The following is a 24,762-nucleotide window of genomic DNA, read 5'->3' as shown; positions in this document are numbered from 1 at the left end:
CAAAGACCTCAGGGGAACCCTGGCCCGAAGCAGATCCCTTCGCCCCGACGTCCTCCGGGATTAACCGTAGATCCGAGCAGCCCTTTAGGGTGGTTTTTTCCCCCCGCGCGAACGGTGCCGCTGTCTCCGTCGGCACCCCGGGGGAGGAGCAGGCGGGTGGGATGCGCGGCCCGGCGCCCGCCCCGACGCCCGCGCTCTCCCTGCAGCCGCAGCACTCGCACCTGGTGATCCAGCAGCTCCTGGGCCACCTGGACGCCAACAGCAAGAGCGCGGCCACRGTGCGCGCCGGCATCGTGGAGGTGCTCTCCGAGGCGGCCGTGATCGCCGCCTCCGGATCCGTGGGTAAGCGGCCGACGCTTCCGACGACGGCCCGGGTCTTCCCGGCGCTGCTCGGCATTAAGGTCGCTTGCGTCCCGCCGGCGCAGGCCCCACGGTGCTGGAGGTGTTCAACACCCTGCTGCGGCAGCTGCGGCTCAGCATCGACTACGCCCTCACCGGCAGCTACGACGGCGCCGGCAGCGTCGGCACCAAGATCATCAAGGAGCACGAGGAGAGGATGTTCCAGGAGGCCGTCATCAAGACCATAGGTGGGACGCTCCCGCTTACACCGCGGGAAATGCTGCGTTTCTGCCGGAGAACCGCAGCCCTGGGGGGAAAGGGAGGAGGAGGAGGAGGAGAAGAGGGCAGGCGGGAGCAGAGCCCGCGGCGACGATGGGGAATGTGCCGTCCCCCGGAAAGCGGGGCACGGAGCACGGGCATCCCGAGGATTTTGGCGCGGGGGCGGGGGGGAAGAGGCGTTTTGCAGGGCCGGGTTTTCCCAGGGCTTTGCACCGCCCCGACGGAAAGGGCGAGGGGCGCGRGAAGCCGGCGCCGGCTGCGCCCCGCACGCTGCCCGCGCGCTCTCCTGCCCGCAGGGTCCTTCGCCAGCACGCTGCCCACCTACCAGCGCTCCGAGGTGATGCTCTTCATCATGAGCAAGGTGCCGCTGCCCTCCCTGCACCAGGCCCTCGAGGCCGGCAAAGCCGGGTGAGGACGGATGCTTCTCCCTCCCTTCCTCTTCCTCCCCTCCGCCCTGCTTCCCCCCGAAGGCTTGGGACGCGCGGAGCGGGCTGGCTTGTGCCCGGCGAGGATGGGACGATCCCGCCGGAGCCTGGTGGTGGTGCTTCGAGGTCAGGGTAGGAGGCGGGTGCGTTTTTGGGCAGGCTGAGTATCGGAAGCTTCCCCTGGAGACTAAGGGAAGGGGAGCGAGGCCGCATCCTGACTTAAAACGCTTCGCTCTCCGGTGGCCCCTTGAAACGCTGGAGCATCRCCGGGAGAAGGGCGATAGGRGCAGCGAYGTTGCGGGAGACTCCGCCGCTCCGKTTTGGGGGGGGGCCCGGCGAGAGATTTGGCTGCCTGGAGCTCGGTCCCAGGGCTTCGCCCAAAATTAGTAGGGAAGAAGGAATAAAAACCGGGGGAGCCCTGCGAGGGAGGACCGGCCGCTCCCGGCGCTGCCTCCGAGCCTCCTCGAAGCTTTTGTCGGTGCCGAGTGGGAGCCGGCATTTGGAGCTGGAGGAAGGGCAGGAAAACACCCAAACGGCATAATTGCCGGAGAAGTGTGGGAGCAGCATATGAGAGCGCTACTTGGAGCGAGGGTAACGGCGCTGAGACGCGGAGGTAAAGCCGCAAACAGATCGGCGTGCTATATTTATCTCCGGAGCGCGGTCAGGCTGTTCCCACTTGTCGGTGACGGGAGAGAGACTTTGCCGGCTGCCGGGAGAGGCGCCGCGAGCCGGCAGCCATCCCCGGCGCCCGCTCTGCCTCGCGCTCCCGCTGGGGTAATTCCCTGGATTTGCTCCCACGAACCTTCTCCGTGTCAGGCTGGACGTGCCGGGCTGCTTTTCGGTTTATCCGCTCGCGAGCTTGCTCCGGGAGGGTTTTTAAATCCTAGCCGAGACCGTGTGCGGGATGGAAGGAGGGTTGATGTGTCTTCACCCAGGTTTTACCCTTCGTTTCTTCTCTCCCCGGCAGCGAGAACCGGAATCGGCTGACGCAGATAATGCTCCTGAAGTCCCTCCTCCAGGTACGGACGCGCCGCCGTCCCTGCATCCAGCGACCCTGAACCACTTGGTCTTCTCTGCCTGCGTTTCTCGGTGTGTTTTAACCACCCCCCCCCGGTGGCACTGTCGTGTTGTCCCCCTTCCCCCTCGATGCTGCAGGTCTCCTTGGGCTTCCAGTGCAGCAACATGCTCACAGCGCTTCCCAGCTCCTTCCTGGACAGGCTGCTCTCCGCTGCCCTCATGGAGGATGCCGAGATCCGCCTCTTCGTCCTCGAGATCCTCATCAGCTTCATCGACCGCCACGGGAACCGCCACAAGTTCTCCGCCATCAGGTATCTCCCAGCGTCTCGAGCGTCGCCTCCTCGCTGGCTTCGTTGGCCGTATCGCGTCCCCGCGGGCCGTCCCGTCGGGTGCTGGCGCTGCCGGCGCTGGCTTTAGCTAGCCGTGCTCTGGAGAGGAACAAAGTTGGATCCTAAGGCCACTGTAACCCCAGATGAAGATATCTCCGTGGGGTTTRATGCGGTCCTGCTGATCCGTTTTGCATGTGCATTTTTGTTGTCAACTTGGCTTAGTACTTCCGAGTGCCACCGATGTGAAGTCCTCTGGTGACTTGGCTCGGTACTCCTGGACGTCCGAATTGCTCAGCTGGGTTTTAAAACCCACCGCTGGCTTCCCGCCTCGGTTTCTCCTAGACAGCTTCTTCCCGGGCGGCAGATCTGGAGGCGTGTGGGGAGCCCGCGTCCTCCCTCTGCCAGTCTCCGAGCTTCCCTTGGCCTTTCCTTGCAGCACCATCAGCGACATCTCCGTGCTGAAGCTGAAAGTGGACAAGTGCTCGCGCCAAGACACCGTCTTCATGAAGAAGGTAGCGCTGGGGACCTGGGGTCAAGCTGTCCTCGCGCCGACTGGTGGGAGTCTCCTGCGGTGCTCGGAGCGGGCGCTCGCGAGGTGACCGCCTGCCTCCCCGTGCCCGCAGCACGCCCAGCAGCTCTACCGCCACATCTACCTGACCTGCAAGGAGGAGAGCAACGTGCAGGCTCACTACGAGGCGCTCTACAGCATGCTGGTGCTCATCAGCATCGAGCTGGCTAACGAGGAGGTCGTGGTGGACCTCATCCGCCTGGTGCTGGCGGTGCAGGTAGGCTCGTGGCGGAGCCCGGCTGAGTGCCATGGGGCGCATGGACCGTGGCCAGGGCAGGGTCTCCCGTGGGAGCTCGTGGAGGGCGTTGACGAAGCAGGCTTGGAGGTTTGCCTTGTGGTGGCCAAGGGCTGGAAGTTGGCCTTGTGGTGGCCAAGGGCTGGAGGTGGCCTTGTGGTGGGATGCTGGCCAGAGATAGCAGCCTGCAACAAGGGGCTGAGCCAGTTCTGGAATCCCATTGGGGATTTTATGCCAGTTTTGGAGTCTGGACCTCCGAAACGTGGTGGGACCCTTCCGGCGCCTTGGCCATTCCCACCCTACGGGGTCTGTGTCTCCTCTGCAGGAGATCGCCCAGATCAACGAGGACAACCTGCCGGCGTACAACCGCTGCGCGCTCTACGCCCTCGGCGCAGCCTACCTGAACCTCATCAGCCAGCTCACCACCGTGCCCACCTTCTGCCAGCACATCCACGAGGTGCGCGGGCCGAGCGAGGGCACGGGGATGGGGATGGAGCTGTGTCCGGGGCCACTCTGGGCTGCTCCAGCCAGCCACGGGGGATGAACTCGGCTCCCCGCTTCCTTTTCGCAGGTCATCCAGATGCGGCAGAAGGAGGCTCCGTATCTGCTCCCCGAGGACGTGTTTGTGGAGAGACCCAGGTAGGAGGCTCCGCTGGAAAACGCCTTCTCCTGCCGGCCRGTCCCAAGGGATCGGCAGCCCCGAGAGCGCGGGCGCTGTCAGGATTAGCAGCCCTTAGCGTGCCCGCGGTTGCCTCCCTTCCCGTTTGGGAACGATGCTCGGGATGGTCGAGCGCGGGGTCGACCCGGCTCCATCGCGATGGGTCAGGGCCGATTGAGGGCTTTTCGGGTTCTCTCTGGTTTTGTGCCGATGGGCGCGGAAATAACCCGGCGAAGCCGTGCCAGCCCCCCGTTCCTGCCCCCAAAGGAGCTGGCCACCACCCCGGCACCCTGGCACGGTTTCGGGAGCGGTGCCGCCATCTCCGCTGGGTTTCCCCCTTCCCCGTAGGCTGAGCAGGAGCCTGGACCGCCTGGGCCCCGAGGTCTTCTTCCGGCAGAGCAAGATCAGCGAGGTGCTGGGAGGCAGCGGCTACAACTCGGACCGGCTCAGCACGCCCTACGTCCCCCAGCTGACGGGTACGTGCCTCCCCGGGGCGTCGCGCGGAGCCCCGGCGCTGAGCCGTCCTCCGGGCCGGCCCCGCGCTCAGCGCCCTGCGCCTCGCTCCGCAGACGAGGATCGCCTGTCCAAGAGGAAGAGCATCGGCGAGACCATTTCCCTGCAGGTCGAGGTGGAGTCGAGGAACAGTCCCGAGCGAGAGGAGGTACCGCGGCGCGCCGGGGGCGGCAGCGTCCCCTCGGCACCGCGCGCTTTCTACGGCTTTCTGCACGCTTAAGCCCTCTCTAATTTTCCCCYTGGCTGCACGAACGAGCCCCCGATACCCCTGTCCGTGTCCGAGCTGGTCCTGGCGCGGGAGGAAGGGTCTCACGCCGCCGCTTGTGTGGCGGATCTTTATTTTCCCTGTGCCTGTTTTGTACTTTGGAGCATAATCCAGGGTAATCCAGCCTGGAAAACCACTTGGGCAGAGCCCAGGTTGCTGGGAAAGGTGTCCTTGCTCCTCAAGGATGGGTAGGAACACGGCGCCGGGCGCTGCTCCGGGACGAGCCGAGGTCCCCGCGACCCTCGGTCCCCGCCGTGCCTTCAGCCTCGGCCGCTTTCCTCCTCTTCCTCCAGAGAGCCCCGGCGGAGGAGATCACCTACGAGACGCTGAAGAAGGCGATAGGTAAGCGGCGGCGGTGGGTGCCGGCGGCGGGTGCCGGCCGTTGCGCCCCGGGCGCCTTCCTCYCGGGCCATCCCGGGCCGAGGGCACCGGGAAGGAGCTGCCACCGGTGCGCTTCAGCAGACAGCGTGGCCGTGGAGGAGCAGGAGCGGGAGCGGAGGCGGCAGGTGGTGGAGAAGTTTCAGAAAGCCCCTTTCGAGGAGATCGCCGCCCACTGCGGCGCCCGGGTGAGTCGGGGCCGCCGCCGCCGCTGCGGCATCGCCCCTCGCGTCCCCGTCCCCATCCCCGTCCCCGCTGCGCGCCCCGTGCTCCGGCTGCGGGTTTCGCCTCCGCGCCACGGCCGCCCTCCCTCTCTTGCAGGCGACGCTGCTGCAAAGCAAGCTCAACCAGATCTTCGAGATCACCATACGGTGAGCTGGGGCGCCCGGGGTCCAGCGCGGCTCCCCGGCTCCATCCCTGTCCCCCCCCCCCGAGACCCGCGAGCGCCTTGCCCGCGTTGGGTTTTGCGCCCGCGCAAAACGCCTCCTTCCCTCCCCGCCGCATCCAGGCCGCCGCCGAGCCCCTCCGGCACCATCACGGCCGCCTACGGCCAGCCCCAGAACCACTCCATCCCGGTGTACGAGATGAAGTTCCCGGACCTCTGCGTGTACTGAGGATGCCCGCGCCGGAGGATGCTGCTGCCGCCGCGGTGGGATGCYGGAGGATGCCGCCACCACGGCAGCGGGATGCCGGAGGATGCCGCTGCCACGGCAGCGGGATGCCGGAGGATGCTGCTGCTGCGGCGGTGGGATGCTGGAGGATGCCGATGCCGGAGGATGCCGCCGCGCCGCCCGTCCTGAAACACCCGCCGCGGGAGAGCCCGCATCCTTGTGAGCCTGCCGGCAGYGGCGCGGCGCCGGTCCCACCGGGCATCACCGCGTTATCCCCCTTTTTGCCCCGTTTTGGGGTTGGGATAGGATAACGCTGCACAGGGACYCGGGGGTGCCGCGGCCGCCGCTCACTTCCCATTAGGTGCAGGCAGCGGGGACTTCCCGCAGGGATGCGTTGGGATTCGCTTCCTTCCGCAAGTGGCTCAAAAGGGTTTTTTGCTTATTCTGCTTAGAAAACCAACCAAAAAAGCGTCCCCGCGCGGTGGTGGAAGCGCTGCTGCGGGGCGGCGCGGGGGAGCTGCCCTTTGCGCCCCCGCGGCGAAGGAGAGGTGGCGGTAAAACCGCGGGAGTTTGGCTTCCCCCGGCTTTACGCGAAACCGGGATGCACCAGCCCATCGGAGCAAAACCGCGAGCTGGAAGGAGCAGGAAGGGGCAGGAAAAGGAGGCTCCGGCTGGAAACCGGCTCGGGTCTCCGGCTCTCCGCAGTCCCCCCCATCTCACCCTTTTCCTCGGGGTCCCCTCGTGTCCCAAGGCCGGGTCCGGCTGTTTGGGGGCTGGGGAAATTTTGGGGCTGCGTTCCCAGCTCGGCGCCGTGCCCGCTGCCCCCCTCCATCCGCCCTGCCCGGCCCCTCTTCCCGCTGCCGGAGCCGGCGCCGGTTTTGCGCTCCGCATCGGATGTTTTGGGGACCCAAGCGCCACCTGTAAATGCCACCGTGTGAGTGACCCCTTTGTACATCACATTTAGTTTAGATACGCGTGGATGTATATATTATAAAGTATATTTGTACGAAGCCGGGCGTTTCGGGGCCCCGTTCCGGGGCGCGGCGGCGGCGCGGAGCCGGGGGTTATTCCCAAACGCACCATCTTTCTGCCCTTTCCAAATAAATGTCGATGTCGCCACGCTAGCAGCTCTGGTCTGTCTGTGCCCGCGCGGCACCGGCACGGGGGGACATTCCCGTCATTCCCGTCACGGGAAACGGCCCGGGAAATGCCATCCCTGCGTTTGCTTCCGCAAATACGCGGCAGCGGCCGGTGGCTCTGCACCCGGCTGGCCAAAAACGGGCTAGAAAACGCCCGTTTGGGTATTCGGGGTGCCGAAATGCACGTGCGTGCTGCGGCCGTGCACGGGCTGCAGCAGCGCTCGGCTCCTCGCTCTGCTTCGCGTAGGGCAACTTTTTTTAGGGCAGCTTGAAGCAGTCGCCCAAGGTTCGGTCTCCGCGTGGAGCCGGCTTTGCCCTTGGGCTGCTGGTGGTGAGTTTATCGGTGTGGATATAATCCGAGCGGCGGAGCGGGTCGGAAACGGCCTCCGCGAGCTGCCAGCGTGCGACGCCCCGGGGCGACCGCCTCGTTTTGCCCCCGCTGCTTGCAAAACTGCCCCTTCTCTCCCTCCCGCCCCCCCAAATTTCCAGGTGCCTTTCCCAGTCCTGGCTCTCTGCCCCCCCACCTTGCAGCATTTCCCTTTCCCCTTGGTTTTTCTCACCCCTGGGCCGCACGAGCCCTTTTGCAAAAGCCGGCGGACGGTGCCGGACGGACCCAGAGACAGCGCGGAGAGCAAGCGAGCTTGCAAGAAAGAAAGAAATAATAAAAAAAGTATGTTTAGAATTTTTTTTAATCCGTCATTTACAGTATTGTACAGCTCGGTGGAAATACGAAAATAACCCCGCGTGCTCCGAAGCRGCGGCCGGTTCCCGCGAGCGCCCGGCCGCCGGAGCGAGGTTTCCTCCCAACCCCGGCGCCGGGAGGYGAAACCGCTTCGGAGCCGTAAGCCGGAGCAGCGACGCGGTGAGCGAATTCTGCGGTTTTGGGGTCTAGGGGGGACGCATGCCAGCGGGATACTACAGCTACGCCGGGCCGCGGCGGGCGGGAGCCGCCCCTCCGCCTCCGCCCCTTTACTGGCCCTTTTTGTAGGCGTTTTTGACGATGGCGTTTTTAAAAAGAGTCACTAGCGGGGTCTGGCCGTGCTCCGAGGTCATGAAGCCCCCGTAGCGCTTGTCCTTGAGGGGCGCCCGCCAGCCGGAGGGATGCGGCCGGTCCTTCCTCTCCGCCTCGCCTTCCTCCTCCTCCTCCTCCTCCTCCTCCGGGAGCATCCCGCCGCCGGCTGGCAGCTCCCGCCTGAACTCCAGCGGGAAGCTCTCGGAGGACTCCTCCTCCACGCCGTTGGGGTAGACCTTGACGGGTCTCCTCTTGCGGCCCACCGGCTTTCCCCAGCGGAAGTGCTCCATGGAGTAGGAGCGCTTGCTCTCCTCCCGCTCCGGGCCGCCTCCCTCCTCTTCCTCGCCGCCGCCGCCGCCGGGAGGTGATGCCGGGAGTGCGAGCTCTTCCCGCTTGCGCCCGCCGCCGCCGCTGCTGCTGTTCCTGCGGCCGAACTTGTTCCAGCGGAAGTGGCTCATGACGTACTTGCGGACGCTCTCGGAGAGCGGCTGCAGGTGCCCGTTGCCCGGGTACATGGGCGCCTCGGCCGACAGGTCCGCGCGGCACGCCTTGGCGCACACCTGCCCGGGCGAGACGGGGCAAGGCTGCGGCCGGGCGCCCGCGGGCTCGCCGGGGGGCCGGCGCCGCATCGCTGCGCGAGACGGAGCGGCAGCACGTGCGCCCGGGAGCTGCAACTCAATTGCACGTGCATCCAGGAGTTGCAACTCAATTGCACGTGCACCCAGGAGCTGCAACTCAATTGCACGTGCATCCAGGAGTTGCAACTCAATTGCACGTGCACCCAGGAGCTGCGACTCAATTGCATGTGTGCCCAGGAGCTGCAACTCAGTTGCACGTGCGCCCGGTAGTTGCAACTCAATTGCACGTGCATCCAGGAGTTGCGACTCAATTGCACGTGTGCCCAGGTGTTGCAACTCAATTGCATGCACCATGAAGGCATCTGGCCCAAACCCTCCCTGAGCAGGGGCATGATGTAGCCCCAGCACCCTCGGGTTGCTTTGGGTGGGTTTGCAGAGATGCCAAACCAGAGGTTGCAGGGGTGCCAAACCAGGACTGGGGCTTGCAGAGGTGCCAAACCAGGGCTGGGGACTGCAGAGATGCCAAATCAGCCCTGTGTGGCTGCAAAGGGGGGGGGACCCGCCGGGGCGCAGGTACCCGGGGACGCTGGGGGAGTCGCGTCCTTGGAGCAACCCCCGCTTAGCCGGGTCCTTGTTGCAAACGCAGCCCCTGCAGAGGGGCAGCCCGTCAGCAGCGAGAGCGGGCGGCCCCGGCCCTTGCACTTACCAAAACGCCGGCCTCGGTGGCGAGGTCCTGGCATTTGGGGGTCTCCCAGCAGGGCCCGTGGGCGGCGGCGGGGTGGCCCAGCAGCAGCCCCAGCAGCACGGGCAGGCTCCAGAGCGGGCTCGGCATCCTGGCGCGCGGCGCGTGGCCTGCGGAGACAGCGCAGCGGCCGTTGCAAACGAACCGTTGCAAAAAACCCTCCTTTTCCCGCCGGTCGGCCACGGGATTTTTTTTCCGTGCTTCCTTTGATACGCTTTTCCCAAAGTTTCCCCCTCCCTCCCCCATGCCTTTTCCCCGAGGACCTAAAAGCTCGTTGCAACGCGGGTCTCCCACCTATATTCAAGGAGCACGAGGGTGATTTTGCAGGAGATGCCAATGCATAGAGGAGCGAATCTACACCCAGAGCAGGCGGCAGCGGGCTCCRTCCCGCCGCTCCGCGACCGGTGAAAAGCCGGCAGTGCAAACCCTGCCTCCTTCTCCTCCTTCCCCAGTTAAAAAAGCATCTCTCCGGAGCCCGGCTCTCGCGCCGCGTCTGTCACCGGTGCCGCAACCCGGCTTTGCGGGTGACAACCGCTGCCTGCGAGGATGGCGATCGTCTCCCGAGAGCCGCGGCGGGATGAGTTACGTCGCTGCTGGAAAGCGCTCCYGGGCTGGCTTCGGGTGTCAGCGCCTCGCAGCCCGCTTGCTGCCTGCGAGCTGAATCCTGTGCCCAACCCGCTCTGCCTCCCCGGAGTGGGATATGATCTGCCCCGCGAAGCCCCTCGGACGGCTGCGAAACTCCTGCCTGCTGGGAGACGCAGCTGCAAACGGTCGTATTAAGGTAGGATTTAAACAGCATTAAATGAAAGGGCAGATATTAGCATTTTATATTAAATCGTGCAAAAGGTTCCAAAGGCGGCTGAAGATCCAGAAACCRGCAAGTTTGGGGTGAGCTCCCGGATGCCCCCCTGGACCTGCTCTCCGGAGACCCAGGGAACGGGAAAGCTATGGACTCTCCTTTTGGGGAAACTGCCAGAAATAAATACACTAATGCCGATGATGCGAGTAACTGCTCAGGTGTTTTTCTTTTTGCAAAAAAAAAAAGAAGATAATAACTCTTTCCCGACCAGTTGCATTTAACTCGCTGCAAGAGGAGGAAAAAAAAAAACAACAAACCAAACCCCGTCCCACATGCCAAAAATAAAGGCACATCTCGTTTTTGGCCCAGAACGTGTGCCCCGAGGGAGGAGTGCSGTTCCCGGTCCCTGGGGCCGTAAAACCTTGGCGCACGGCAGGGCAAACAGCAGCCCTGAACGGAGGCGCGCGGGAAGCCAGGGCAGGGATATAGCAGCGGTTCGGGCTGAGGGAAGAGCGTGTTTTACTGCCTCCCTGTCGCTCTCTCGGCTCGCTGCCTGCCGGCGATCCGCCTCGGCGCCGAACAGCCGGCGACAGCGCGGGAGGCAGCAGCGACGAGCGCGCCGGGACCGTCGGCAGCTTTTCCTTCGCCGGCCGTCGAGCCCTTTGCCCGTTTTTTTCAGGGTTTTCGGAGCCGGGGCGCTTACCTGCGGCTGCGCGGCGGGAGCCTGCCTTCCTCCGCCTCTCCTCTTCCTCCCGCGCTCCCCGCGAGCGTCTGCGACTTGGCCGCAGCCCCCCGGCGCTTTTTATACCRCGCGCCGGGGCTCGGAGCGGGGCGTAACGTCCGCGGCGGTTTTCCGGGCAGACCTTTGGAAGCGGCGCTGGAAAGGGGCCGGGGGGCAGGAGGAGGAGGAGGAGGAGGAGGAGGAGGAGGGGGGCGACGAGCGGCGACGTTCCGGGCAGGGAAACAAAAGACGAGCGGCCGGCCGCCGTGTCCGGCCCCGCGGCGCGCGCCGGGGATTATCGGCTCCCCGCGAGCCGGGCCAAGCTTTCCTGCTAATTGCGTTTGCAGCTCGGTGCCGGGCGGGTGGGAAAAGTCCTTTGGTTTGGGGGGGGGGGGGATTAAGCCGGCTGCAAAGGCGGCAGCGTGGGAGCGGGCTGCTGCTTCCCGGCGTGCCGGCCGGGAGCCGTCGTCACCGCTCGGGCTGGGGCGCGGGAGGGTCGCCTGCTCCAGCGGGTGCTGCGGATTTTGGCTTGTCTCCCTGCAGGAAAAAAAAGTGGATTTTTATTATTTTTTTAAAGCAAATCCCTTGGGATGACGGAGGCGGCCCCGACCTGCTCTCTAACCCTAAGAGGGTCGCAGCCCGGGCAGGGACCTGCGTGCCCCGGGAGCCCACCCGGAGGGCTGCAGGGGCCACCACGCCGCCAGCCGCGGGTGCAAAAGCCGCGCGAYGGGAGAGCGTTTTGCAGCCTCGCTGACGCCTTTTCCGCAGCCGTCCTCTGCCATCGGGGCCGTGTCTGCGTGCTGGCGGGTGGGGGGGGACAGCTATAAAACCGAGGCTGTGCAAGGTGGGGTTTAGCTAGGTTCACGGCTCGCTTTCCGTGCCCAGACCAAACCTCGCCCTTTCGGCCGGGGACGCTTTCCCTATCGCATAGCGGACCRTGGCCCGGCGTGACTCATGCTTGCCATAGGGTTGGCCTTGGATGCTGGATGTTGGAAACGAGGTGCTGCTAGAGCTGTGGTGGCTTCCCGGTGCCTCCTTCMAGCACTGTGGCCAAGCCTTGCACGGATGAGTAAAACGAGGGTCCTTTCTCTAAAACACATCCAGGGAAGAAATGCGCTTTGGGGCAGGAGAGCTGGGCAAGCCCGAAAAAGGACTGGGGGTGGAGGGGATCATAGGGGTCTGGAAACTTGGCTGCACCTCCCTACGAGCCGGCTGAGCGGGCCAGGGCCAATTTTCCAGCCCTTGGGCCAGCTGACCCGGCACGGCTTGCATCCGGAGGGCTAAACTCTCTTTTCCACCCAAAAAGGGGTAGTTGCTTGCAAAAAGTGCCCCAGTGCCAGCCCTGGCTTGTGCTCACTCCTGTCCTTGCCTGGGGATGGTTTGGGGCAGGACTCGTTGCCCCAAAACCATGCCCCAAACCGCTCTGACTCATGCGTGGGCAGTTGAACAGTGGCAGGACAGCGTTCGGGTCCAGCTTAGACCCAGGCTGGTTTATCACAGTCTATGCACGAAGCCTTTTAAACCCGTCCTCTTGTGCGGGATCGTGTGTTTGAAGCAGATTTGCACCCCGTGCACCTTGGACCTTGCTGGTCCTAACATCACTTCCCGCTACCTGCTCTCCGAAAGCATCCCGGGACAACAGGACCAGTCCTTGGACGCATGTTGGGAACATGGGCTCCAGGCTCACTGCTCCCACAACGGCACTGGGCAAATTTTGTGGTCTTCTCTTCCGTTGTTGACTTACCCAGCTGGAAAAACACTTCTGTGCTGGGATTTTGCTTTCCCAGGACGTAATGCTGGGGTGGTCTTTGACGGAGCAGAGAACCATACCCCGGGAGGACCTCAGAGTGGTTTTTGTCTGGTCCGGGCTGGTCTTGGCTTTGGTCAGTCAAGAGGTAGCAATGGGCCGTGAGCATCGCTCTCGTGTGTCTGGATGAAGCACGGTTTATGTTTATGTGGAAACAAGCTGCGGGATATGGAAAAGCCGCACATGGAGGTTTGCCTGTGATCTTACCAGCAGGGAACCAATGTGGTTGYGTCCTGGGTGGGCTAAAGATTTGCTCGTGTTTTGCTTGACACGGCCTCCTGCAAGGAAAGGAGGGCTCCCAAAGTGAACCTCCTGGAGAGAAGGAGCCCATAACCTCCACCTCTGGGGGCTGAAAACAAGGCGAGGGCAGGACACGGGCTGGACCAAAGCCATCACAGAGGATTTGCTCCTATGAGTGCAGCCTGGGGAGGCGAGATCTGCCTTAGGACCAAGTGCCTGGCTAAGCAAGGAGTGTTTCCCCTAGGGTAACATAAAGAGAGAGCAACACGTCCAGAGCGTGACTGATCCACCTCTTCTAGACATCTGTCTTAGGATGGATAAACCATCCTCTAGAGACGCTTCCCACTTTCGAGAGGCCAGAGAAGAAGCCTAGGGAGGCTCAAAATGAACAAAAAGGAGGTGAGTTGTCTTTCGGCAGACTGCAGACGAGTGCATCTCCTTGCCAAAGGATACTGGGGGTAAAACAAATTTACCCGAGATCCCTGGGACTGGACAAAAAGCTCCATAGAGGGTTACTAGGTGGGCAAAGCACAAGGGGGGGTCAAGAAATATCCTGACCTAAAAATAGCTGCGTGTTAAGGTGGTGTTAAGAGGAGGTATCATACGCACTTGATCTGTTCTCCTCTTCCTCAGGGATCTGTTTAATGCTGTTGCTGGAGACAAAATACTGTGTTAGACAGACCCTTGGTCTGAACAGGACAGATGTTCTCACTTTAAATCAGCTGGACCTCATTTCCAACCCAAATCTCATTGGGAAGGAGACCACCGAAAGAGGCAGGAGACATTCATGACATTGCCAGCATAACTGGAGGTTCAACTCAAAAGTCCCTGGTGCTTCTGGAAAATAGCTGGGAATGTGCCCCGACACAGACAGAAAAGTTCAATGCATGAGTGAGTTGAACAAATACTAATGAGGCAAAGTGAGTGCTTGGGGGCAGTCAGCAAGGAGGGAAACGGGAAGCACGTTCCTCCCTTGCAAGCATGGGCACCTGCTCCTGCCTCTGCTCGCACTGCTTCAGTGCTGGCGGGGATTTGGCCCTTGATCTAGACCCCGTCCCAGACCCTTTGCAGCCACTGGGCAGGAGGACGTGGGCAGGAATGGACAGGGCTGGTGGTGGCTCTGAGCTTCGCAGCGCTTGGCTCCCTTTGGGGCACTGGGCAAAGGCGTGAACGTGCCTTCAGTGATAACAGCCCAAGGAGATCTGCAAGCTTCGTGCATGGGCAGGAGGCAGCTCTTCCACCCGTCTGCTGCTCCAGTTTTACCTGTGTTAGCATTTCGGTTTGGTTCATGCCTTCTCCGGACCCTCGTCATCTCCAAATGCAGGACCCCCCCCGTGCCCCAGCAATCCGTGTCTTACTGCAGTGCACGTAACAGCATTAGCTCCTCCGTTCTTCCTGACAGATCCCCTGACCTGCAATATTTTTCCATGACGGAGAGCTATTCTGAGATGCTTTATGGCCAAAATGGAGCTATGATTCCCACTTTAAAGGCTCTTTCATCTTCATTAGGCCAGTCTGAGTGGTTTATTTTTATAAGGAAGATGTGAAATCTATTTATGAAAACCCGGAAACCTCATTGAGGGGAGCGGTTACAGGTGAAGGGCGGAGATGAAGGATTCCTCTCCCCTGGCCTCGGCAGTGCCGGATGCCTCTGTCTTCTCCGGCCTCGGAGCAGCCCTCTCCAGCAACTTCTGCTTGCAGATCTCCCTCCGCCGAGCCGGCTGGCTCCCACCTTGCAGAGCAGCATCTTGCACTGCTGCTCCATCAGCCCCTTCTTCCATCAAACCAGCGCAATGCTGGGACCTTAGGTCAGAGCCCCCCAGTTCAGAGACATCCCCCTAGCAGCTAAGGAAAAAGGTGGGTGCTGTGTTGGCTGGAATGAACTAGTGATGCTCTGCTAATTCAGCAAGATCTGAACGGAGCCAAAGGCGTATTTTGAAGTTGCTGTTCCTGAACTGGTCCCGTGTTCAGGAAAAACCCACCAGGATCCTTGGTGGTGGCTCTGGATGAGCCATGCTCCTTGCGTGGGATTGTTTCTTTTCCTTGCCCCTTTGGAGCACCAGCCTGATCCACCACGAATTTAAAATCTGCTTTCCGTGAACGTTTGTGCCTGATAGATGGAGGGAGACCTGCTTTCCAGGCTGCCTTGTGTCCGTGGGGGAAGCCCATGTCCAGGAGGCTGACTCGAGCCCTGGAGGTGGGATCCAGCTGCAGAAACAGGGATGGAAATGGAGATCTGGCTTGTACAGAGAGGGAGCGAGTCAGTTGAAGGCAGAGGTCTGCTTCGGGGTGAGCTCGCTCGCCGGTGGCGTTGACCCCAGCTGCAATCAACTGGTGCGTGGTGCCAACGCAGACACCCGGGTGCCTCATTTCTCCGTATTTTCATCAAGCTGGAAGGGCTACCTTGGATTTCAGCTCACATTTTACTACCTACACCCGCACGAGAGGGACTTATCTGCTGTGTGGCCAGCCTGGTTATCACTATGGCCTTGTGCCACCGTTCCCATGACCATAGGTGGCACGACCAGATCACCAGGCGCGATTCCCGCTGCTTCCACTTCCCCTTAGTGCTCCAAAGTGATAAACTTCCCCTCCCCATCACAGACCTGTTCTCCTAGCTGCTGGGTATACCAGCAGGATACGCATTATATTTTACTACAGAGGTTGCTTTTCTCTTTTCTCTTCTCTTCTCTTCTCTTCTCTTCTCTTCTCTTCTCTTCTCTTCTCTTCTCTTCTCTTCTCTTCTTTCTTTCTTCTTTCTTCTTTCTTCCTTGCACAAGTGTATAAATGATTAGCTGCTTGGATACAGCCAGTGCCAGGTGAACGGGAGCTGTATAAATCCAAGATGTCAAGGAAAAGACTGCAGAGCGGAGCAAATCCAGGAATCTCATGACTTTGTCCCCGAAAGAGCAACGTGCTCAGGGCGTGTAGCCCTGTCCCAGCGGCGTGGTGGCACGTGGTGGTGGGCGAGGTGTCTACGATGAGCGGGCTGATTAGCCACGTGATTTTTGGCCTTTCCATTTTAATCTGGAGAACAGCTCGCACCTCCGTGCGAATGAGCTCCGGGGCCAGGTGTGAATCTGGCGGCTGCGCTCAAATCCAGCAGGCGTGGAGCCGGAGGTGACGGGGAGCCGTCCCCGCGGGAGCGGGGCTGTCAACAGCTGCGTCACGGAGGCCAGCGCTGCTCTTTTGCACCTGAGTGGCGAGAACGACGCCTTCCCCGAGCGAGCAAAACCTCTYGTTTGCCCTCAGGTAGCTCAGATGCCAGCTGCCTCCAGCTTGCCTTATTTTTCAAAGKTTTTTTTTTTTTTTGCAACATCAAAAAAAAAAAAAATCAATGCAGGTTTGCTGGTAAGGAGACCCCAAAAGGGCTAAATGTCTGTCTCTGGTGGTCTTCTGCACGTGCACCTAGAATTTTTCTCTGGCTTATTTAAAAAAAAATGTGCGGTGGTGGTCGAAGAAGTGGCGATAAAAACGACAGTCCCTTTTGCAGCTGCTCAGCGCCGGCCTTTTTTTCGGCCCAATCTCCTGCACTCAGCAGCAAGGCCGTGTTTCCGATCCCTGCTCCGTTCAGGGGTGCAGCCGGAGGGACGGGCGGTAGCGCTAAGGGTCGCTCCGGGACTTCAGGCAGCGCAGCTCCCTAATGCACGATAAAAGCCACCTTTTGTGTAACCTCTCCGGCTGGAGCCATTTGCCGCCAATTATATGATGCACAAAAGGAGCCTTTCCACCAAGGCCGTRTGTGCTCCATCTCTCCACGCACACTGATGTGATTTCCAGCTTAGGGGTTGAGCTGGTGGCCGTGCTGTGCGGCAGGAAATATTTGGAGAAGAAGAGAGGTTAGAAAGGAAAAAAAAAAAGTTCAGAAGAACTGTCCGTAAACTTGAGAGGTTCATGCAAAGCCCTCAAGGTGAGATGGGGCTACAGGGGYGGCGTAGCTGTCGTGTCTCCTGCTGCTCAGTGGTGGTTGGGGGCGAGTCCTGGCTTTCTAGCACCAAAACGACTCCCGTTGTGGAAATGAAGGCAGCCCACATCCGTGGCCACCTCTCAAGGCTCTGGGTCACCCGAGGAGCCTGTTTCAGAGCCAGACAGCCTGAGGGCTTTTAACCATCTGGATCATCTCCATCTCATATTTGGAGATGTGGGACAGACCCCCAAGTAGCTGCACCAAGGGCTTGCTCAGAGTATAACGAGCAGGGACCCAGAAGACACCCAGGTGAACTGAAAATGGGACCATCAGTGCAAAAATACCTCCATTGTTGCATTGCTTTCAGATTTTATAGCCAGAAGAGACACTTGCTGATGGTAAATCTGAGCCATGGAGTGAGGGACCAGTAAATCTCCATCCTTGGAGATATTCAAAAGCCATCTGGACATGGATCCTGGATAACATGTTCTAGGTGACCCTGCTTGAGCAGGGGTTTGGACRAGATGATCTCCAGAGGTCCCTGAGAACTTCAACCRTTCTGTGATTCTCTGAAAKYGCTGGTAGGATTGGGGCCCTTCCAGKGCRRAACTGGAGCCAAYGACATCTGTGCCCACCTGGAGCAGTGGTTTCCAGCCAGCCTTGATGAAAGGGTCCCCCTCCCTCTGAAAACCTCCACGCCTGCGTTGTATCTGCAGGGGGCAGCCACTGGACTCGGTGGTGAAATGCAAGTTGTGCACTTTGCTCTCAGAGCAAATTGCTAGATTTTACTCGATTATAGTCTGCAGGTGCAGACTATAGACCCCAGGTGCAGACCCTGTCAGGGGAAACCTTGCTGGTAACTGAAAGTGTGGCTGGGATGGACAACTCACCGCAGCACAGGGTGAACCGTCTTCTCCATCAGTTCCCATGGGTGGTGACAACAACAACCCAAAAAAAGGCAAGTAAAAGCTGCACCTTGCTTTTAGGCCAAGCTCATCTCACTTCAGCTCCTGGATTTGGAAATCGTTCCGTCTTCTCCTGGGCTGGAAGAACGGAGTCAGCAAACCTCTGCCCTGGGGGAGGGACACAGTGTGGGGCTGTGCTCCTCCTTGACTCAATCGAGGTAGGTGCCCCATCCTGGCTCCGTTCCCGTTCCCAGGAAGGACACCCCTCCTGCAGCCCCTCCACAGGTCCCAGATGCCCATCTGAGGACAAGGAGCATGTGGGTTTGGATGTGGTGTTTGACTTCCTGAAGACTAGAATTGCYGGCAATAAATCCTGGCTTCCCCCAGGGTCTGTGATCAGATCATCCCCTCCACCCTGGCWTGGATGCACCCAGCCAACGTGCAACCCATCCCTGGGCAGGGGCAGGGCTGAGCCCAGGGCAGGGCCACCACCCCTGGTCCTRTTTAACATTTTCTTTCCTCGTTTATGCTACCTTTCTTTTCTTTTGAATCCAGTTGTATACGTGCGGAGATGCACACTTAGGCCAGCACGACCGCGCGCACACGTGGAGGTGCCCTTAAGCACACAAGCGTGCACCCACCGCCCTGCACACATGCACGCACACATGCTTGCACACCCAGACCCAAATCCCCGATTACCGCCTGTGAACCTAAGAGGGATTACAGCTTCTTAGAGGAGGAGCTTGCCTTCAGCAGGGTTTAGGTGCCCAGCAGGGACTTCCTGCAACCAAGAGCTCATCGTGCATTTAGGGATCCTGTGGGATGCCGAGGGAGGAGAATTGCACCCAGCTCCTTTTTCAGTCCCTTCCTGCATGGTGCTAACTGGGGCCTGGAAAGGAGCAGTGGGAAGTTTCCTAATGCAACTGGTGGAGGCTGGTGCCAGGCTCCCGCCGCGGAGCTCTGCGGCAGAGGCTTGAAGGCAAAGCTGATGGCCATGGGGATTTTATTGCTGCAGGGAACGCAGCTTAACTCAGCAGGGACGGGCCGTGTCAGACCACCCCAAGCCTCTTGCTCAGCGGCGCAGGAGGCTGGAAGGCTTTTCCTGATCCCGGCAGTGACATTCGGATGTGTCCTTGGCCCTTGGATGGGTGCCCCGGCATCCCCCCGGGCACGCTGCTGCATGCTGCAGTGCCAGCTGGGGTTTCGTGGCATGGAGCAGGGTGCTGTGCCGTGGCCAGTAGGCAGAGGGGAGAGCACGGGACCCACTGCCGGGTGGGCCAGACCCTGCGTCATACCCAACTGGCAGCAGGTTTGAAGCTGGAAGGGGTTGGACGCAACAAGCTAGGAGAATCCCTGGGGCGCATTGCACYGAGGGGATGAGGAACAGCCCGGCACAGCCAGGACAACCCCTCTCTGGGATGTTTTCAGGCTCTCTGCAACTTCAGCTCTCTTTAAACCACAAAGCTGGGGGAGCAGAGGTTTCACAGGCATGACAGGTCRAGAGGGGAGATTTGGGAGGCTGCAGAAAGCCAGGACAGACGCAGCCCCATGAATGGCCTCATTCACCCCAGTAAGATGCTCGCTCTGCCCCAGCCTGGCAGAGGATTAAAGGCGAAGGAGCTTAGCAAAGCCCCTGGGCAGAGCCGGAYCCCTGCAGGATCTCTGAGACCTGCTCTTCAAACATCTCCTCATTTCCCTTCCTGAGAGCAAGCAGCTCCCTGGCTCCAGCTGGATCCTAAGTCTCCAAATCAATGAACCCAACCCCAACCCACCCCTGGGCAGGGGTCAGGGTTAGTCCGGCATCCCTGGGGCGGTTTGGATGGGCCCTGGCTGGGGGATCAGGCACTGGGGATTTTCATCCAGGGCTTGGAGGCTGATGGAGAAGTTGAGGCTTGGGAAACTCATGGTGTCTCTATCTTCCCAAGCCTCCCTTACGGAGAAGGCTCTGACTTCCTGATATTTGTGGAGTGTCACCATGGGCAGGTGGGAAGCCTGCTGTCTGCCTGTCAGTCCCAGARTGGTTGGGGTGGAGGAGCACTAACATTTACTCTGATTTAAGGGTTCCTTGTGGTCTTTAGAAGCTTCTGAACCATCTGTTACTGCCAGTTATTTAACTGTGAATCATGTAATGGTGGTAGCTAATTAGGGTCACCAAAATCCTAAAATGGCAAGCGTGTGGGATGGGTAGATTTGGGTCAATTTGTCCTTTCCTCCAGGAGGCCAAGGCAGCATCAGGGGATGGTAAATTATCTGGGGATACTTGGGTGGGCTCTTCACTCCTTTGGGCAAGTACCAAATGGGTAGGAATGAGGAATGGTGAAGCATTGCATTTTTCAACTGTTCTCCCTCAAAGAGACACCCAAACGAGAGCTGGTGGGTTGTTTGCACACCAAGCATATGTCCAAACTGTCGAAGGCTGGCCAAAGGCTGGTCACAAGGGAGCAAAGCTTGTAGTATATGGGCAGCGGCAGCAGGGATYGTGTCTTCTCTAGAAATGAGTGTGGACAGAGGGAAAAGGGACAGACATGACCCTTGCCTGATACATGAGAAATTTAAGAGCTCTGCCGACTGAAGACCATGGGACCCGCCGCATGTTGTGCTCTGTCGCAGACATTATTTAGAGTTAGAGACCTTTGGTCTGAATGCAGCRGACAGCAGCTGATCCCAGGTGGTTATCTGCATAGCATCAATCCACTGCCCATCGTATGGGCAGGACCGAGTGGAAAGAGTGGAAAGAGCGGAAATTGCATGCCTGCAGAAATGTGTTGTGGCTGTTTTGTTTCCGTATTAGGGGGAAAGCAGAAGGTGGGTTCACAGCAGGGGGTGGCAGCGATGCTTCATGGCGCTATTCTTCACAGCAAGTTGGGGAGATGTTTGCTGAACAGCAGCTACTCACCTGGGCACTTGAAAACCAGCAGGATGGTGCAGTCTGCATCTGTGACCTTGGAAGGAGTTGACCAAGGAGTTCTTGGGACTCTTGGTATTGGTTTCAATTAGTCCTGGACTGCTGGAGGAGATGCAGCCCGCAAAGTGCCCAGCCTGGGAGGATGCTCCACGCAGCGGAGGTAAGCGGAGGATGCTCCATGCAATGGGAAGAGCAGAGGACACGTGTGGGGAACGGGTGTCCAGTGCTGCCCCAGCTGGGAGCCTGGGGATGGCACATAGCAGCCCGGGAGGACAACTGGGAAAGGGTTGAGGTGGAAGGGCACCAGGGGCATTTTGAGAAGAGAGCTGGGAGGTCTCGCTGTGTTGCAGGGAGGAYGGTATGTGATCTCCAGCCCATCCTCGATGGGGTGGTTTGTCCGAGAGTGACTCCCTTGTGCTGCTCCAGGCTTGGCAAAGGGGAAGGGGCACAGGCATCACGAATGGTGGGGAAGGATGCTGAACGCGGGCGGGCCAAATGCCGAGCTCTCAACCTTGGGTCTTTCGCATCCGTCATCTCTTCGGAGACTATTAGCATTGCGGCCACCTGCCCAGGCTCTCTCTTTGAATTTAGCCCCCCTCCCTTCTCTGTCCCCTCTTCGCTAAATGCTCCCCAAACAGCTCAGCCATGAATTGAAGGGAGAAGAAACGGCCGCTCTTTGTTTCCCTCAAGAGGCGGCTTTGCAGGCTAAATCCGCCCCGCGCGGCCGGCTGCCCCGACGGCGCTGCCGACCGGGGCCCATTTTCACATCTCGCTTTTTGAAGGAGCAGCCTTGAGCGAAACGCCACTCGAGGGGCATTGAACGAAATGTACGTTCGCCTCTTCCATGTGGCACTCAGCGCCCGTCTCTGCCTCTGACGCTAATGATACGGACGAGGTTTTTCTGAGCTTAATGGGGACGAGAAATGAAAGGGAAAGGGGCTGGGGGAAGGGAGGTCGGATCCATTTAGGAGCCCAAACATTTATCGAAAGAGTGCCTCCTGAGTGGCCGCACAAAGGACCTGGCTGTACCTGGCTCCATCCCGCCTCTACCTCTTCTCCCCCGCCACCTCCGGCCCTGAAAAGGAAACCAGAACTGTAGGGCCTCAGCGAAAGATGAGGATAATGGATTTCATTATAGACAAGCACGTTAAATGCYTATCCACTTGTATGCAATAAAGGCCTTTAGCTAATCGTGCTGGAAGGGCTCTTGTCTGGGATTTGAGAGCGAGACATTCCTCTTGGTCCCCTTCCCCGATCCCCCATGGCTCCCCACAGACGGCCAGCCGTGGGGTGCAATTCATCCTATCCTCGTGTTGGTGTCTACCGTTGGTCGCTCATATCCTATTTCTCTCCGCTGACTATGGGGATACTCTCTCAGGTGGATGAGCCTGGAGCATAAACAGCTATGCTTGGTCGGAGGAAGCTATCCTTGGTAGCTGAGTGGGGTTCGCTGGTGCAATGGATGGATCAAGCCCAAAGAGGCCGAGTGTCAGCCCTAAGAGGYCTTCATGGCCATTACGGCAGGTAGCCGTGGGATGTCCCTCATGCCTGYGCTGGTGCATGAGTGGCAGTGAGGCTAAAACTCTAAACTCAGGTTGGATGCTGGGTACCCAAGCCATGAGCAACCTAAAAGGAGAAACATGGATGGAGAACAGGTATGTCACTGGCCCTGAGACCTGCTCCTCAGCCCCAGCTGTAGAGGTTTATCTGCTTTGTTTCTCAGCAAGCTGGACAGGGATCAGAGACACCTAATTTCCAGGTCTCTGAGCCTCAAGTTTTACCTCCCCTAGGATAACGTTGTGTGCAGAGTTTGTGGATTATTCATGACCTAAGGGGCAAAGGGGCACTGTCCTGCCAAGGTAACATTTTCCCACTGAATAGATGATTCTGTTCTGAGATCTGTAATTTTGGAGGACAAAGTAGCTCCATTTCTTCTAGTGCCTTACCCCATCCCAGGGCCCTTCCCTGCCCTGAGCCCTGGTCGGGCTGGCCTTGGCCAGGCTGGGAAACTCTCTTCTCCCAGCCAGGGTCCATCCAAACTGCCCTGGGGATGTCCTGCCCCAGCCTAACTCTTGCCCCTGCCCAGTGTGGGTTGGGGCTGGGTGCATTGGCTGGGCCAAACCCATTTTAACAACAACCTGGTGCATAAGATGGTTCTTGTGCTGGTGCCTGAGCCCTGCTTCTGTTTAACTGCTCAAAAACTCATGGCCATGACACCCACCAGGAACAGCATCTTTCCAGCCCTGAGGAGATGCACTTAGTACAATGGCATGAGCTGGGCAAGGCATCCTGCTGCTCCTGACACAAAGCATCCGGGAAACTTTGTTCTTGGAGGGATGACTTCAAAAGATGAACTTTTCAATGTGCCTTGGGAAGGAAGGAAGCGCTGAAATATCCTACACAGAAGAGAAACAGCTTCCTCCAAGGACTCAGCCAGCCTGGTCAGCCGTAATGGCCCTGTGCCTGAAGCTACGTGAAGCTCTGAGCACCCATGAGCAGAAGGGACAGAGGAGAAAGGCCTTTTGTGAATGCCTGCAGTGCTCTCCCAGGTTTAGGGCTTGCACGCAGAAGAAATCAGCTGCTGTTCGGTGCTGCCTCCCTCCCCACTGTCCCCCACTTCACTTGTTTCGTGGCTCAGTGTGATCAGACCACATTGCTCAGGAGCCTAAGTTCAGCTCCACCTCCCTTTCAGGACCCCCCCCTTTCCTGCATTGATATTTTTCTGGTCTTTTACCCCTCCCCAGTCCCCATTTTCCCAGCCTCTGCCTATGGTGGCCCTCACAAAGTGCTTCTCCTGYCATTCCTGTCTGCATTTACTTATGGCAGAGCTTTGCCTGTTGCTCTCATGGCCTTTCTCACACAGCTGTACTCTYATTCATCTGGTGCTGCTGTCAAGGCTGAGCATCCTGTGGTGCTTTGAGCCCTCGACTTTGCCCTGACCGGCTCCCTGCATGAGACAAAGAAAGTTWAAGCCCATTCTTCTAAAGTTTTTGCAAACTTTTGCAGGCAGAGGGTAATGGAGGTGGCTCAGCAGGGCTGGCTGAGGGGCTGGAGGTACCCTRTGGAGGATGGCAGGTCCTCCAAAGGCTGGTCACTTGCCTTGGGATATCTGCTGGAGGACTGGTAAATCTGTGCCCTCCACAGTTTTGGGCGTCTCCAACCTGCTGGAGCAGAAGTTCCCCTTCTCCAGGCAGTTCCTCCACTTTTTGAGACCATCTGAGCTGGTCTGAATGTCTTTCTTCATTGTGAGTATCAGTCTGGGGACATTGTCTGGAAACTCTTTTCATAAAGTGAAAAAAAAACCCAACAACACACTCTTTTGTCCAATATGGAAATCTCTGGTTTCAGCTCACATTCCTGCAGCGAAATGATTAGCATATTTAATTAAGCAAGCCCGTTGACATTTATAGTCAGATAGATAATTACTCTTCATTCTCCCAAGAAATGGACAGCGTGAGAGGGAGAAAGATCAAAATTGCTCTCTACCCTCCAGAGAAATGCTTGAAAACCCATCTGTACGCTGAGTTCATGCATAACTCAGGGAAAAAGCCCACGGAGCGGGAGGGGAGCTACCCTTGCACTGCTCAGCAAACCCTCTTTTATTCCAGCATCCCTTGCAGAGGAAAAAAGCAAGTCTTGGGCTAGTGAATAAAAAAAAATGATGCCTGTTCCCTCCCCGAGCTCCTGGCCGGGCTGGCCGTGGCCAGGCTGGGAAACTCTCCCCTCCCAACTGAGGTCCATCCGAGCTGCTGGGAAGGGGCAGGGTCTCACCGCTGGCACCCCGATGAACGAACCCTCTCCCTGAAGTGCGGCTTCAGGATGGGATGGGGGATCTGCTCAGAAAGGAGAAGCCATGCCAAGATGCCGGCTTAATCTTCCATGCMCTAAGAAGGTCACGCTGGGACCTGGGCTCCTCCTTCTGGTGAMCTGCCTGAGACTTTCAGCTCTCTTGCCCCTATTTATAGTGCTGTAATAGGATCAGGGGGAATAAGCATCTAGCGTCCCCTGGAACGCGCTCTGCTTCCCATGGCTGGTCCATGCTCACTGCTGTCTCTTCTCACCGCTGAAGCCAGCCTGACCGGGAGCGTGCTGCCAGTCCTTTTGGAGGTACGTAGGGAGAAACCTCAGCAAGAGACACCGCGATGACATGGGGGTGAGCCCAGCTGTTGGGCAGGCATGAGGAGGGCAGCTCTCACTGCAAGGAGAGCCTGATTGCTCTGTGGGGAAGRAGAGCCCGGGGGTTCCCACGCAGCAAAGGCTGGAGTTGAGCGTGGGGCTCAGGGACGGTGCTGAGGGTTGTTTGGGAGCTCAGCCCTGCTGCCAGCGACGTGCAGCTCAAGGGGACATTATGGATGGCTCCAGCTGGGAGATTGCACGGGGAAGGTTAAAT

General features: G+C 59.4%; 2 protein-coding genes across 2 annotated transcripts in view; one reads left to right on the top strand and one right to left on the bottom strand.

Annotated features, from left to right (window-relative positions):
* EFR3B (EFR3 homolog B) overlaps positions 1-5,706 on the top strand; it is a 9,930-nt gene extending 4,224 nt beyond the window's left edge. The window contains exons 8-22 of the mRNA XM_026066978.1: positions 207-342; positions 426-587; positions 915-1,026; positions 2,011-2,062; positions 2,199-2,371; positions 2,826-2,901; positions 3,013-3,174; positions 3,518-3,649; positions 3,764-3,831; positions 4,199-4,326; positions 4,420-4,511; positions 4,922-4,970; positions 5,088-5,194; positions 5,328-5,377; positions 5,515-5,706. Coding sequence (XP_025922763.1) covers positions 207-342; positions 426-587; positions 915-1,026; positions 2,011-2,062; positions 2,199-2,371; positions 2,826-2,901; positions 3,013-3,174; positions 3,518-3,649; positions 3,764-3,831; positions 4,199-4,326; positions 4,420-4,511; positions 4,922-4,970; positions 5,088-5,194; positions 5,328-5,377; positions 5,515-5,620 — 1,605 coding nt within the window. The 3' untranslated portion in view covers positions 5,621-5,706. The remainder of the gene's footprint in view (positions 1-206; positions 343-425; positions 588-914; positions 1,027-2,010; positions 2,063-2,198; positions 2,372-2,825; positions 2,902-3,012; positions 3,175-3,517; positions 3,650-3,763; positions 3,832-4,198; positions 4,327-4,419; positions 4,512-4,921; positions 4,971-5,087; positions 5,195-5,327; positions 5,378-5,514) is intronic.
* A 1,999-nt stretch (positions 5,707-7,705) lies between these two features.
* On the bottom strand, positions 7,706-9,198 carry POMC (proopiomelanocortin). Its single transcript, XM_026067007.1, has 2 exons — positions 9,053-9,198; positions 7,706-8,328 (listed from the first exon to the last, which is right to left on the bottom strand). Exons 1-2 carry the CDS (start codon positions 9,176-9,178, stop codon positions 7,726-7,728), a joined length of 729 nt encoding a protein of 242 aa, XP_025922792.1. The 5' UTR covers positions 9,179-9,198; the 3' UTR covers positions 7,706-7,725.
* Between the last annotated feature and the right edge of the window lie 15,564 nt (positions 9,199-24,762).

This window comes from Apteryx rowi, unplaced genomic scaffold, assembly GCF_003343035.1.
Source record: "Apteryx rowi isolate R43461 unplaced genomic scaffold, aptRow1 scaffold_251, whole genome shotgun sequence".
Classification (NCBI taxonomy): Eukaryota; Metazoa; Chordata; class Aves; order Apterygiformes; family Apterygidae; genus Apteryx; species Apteryx rowi.
Note: the sequence above shows the minus strand (reverse complement) of the source record. Positions and strands in the feature narration are given on the sequence as shown.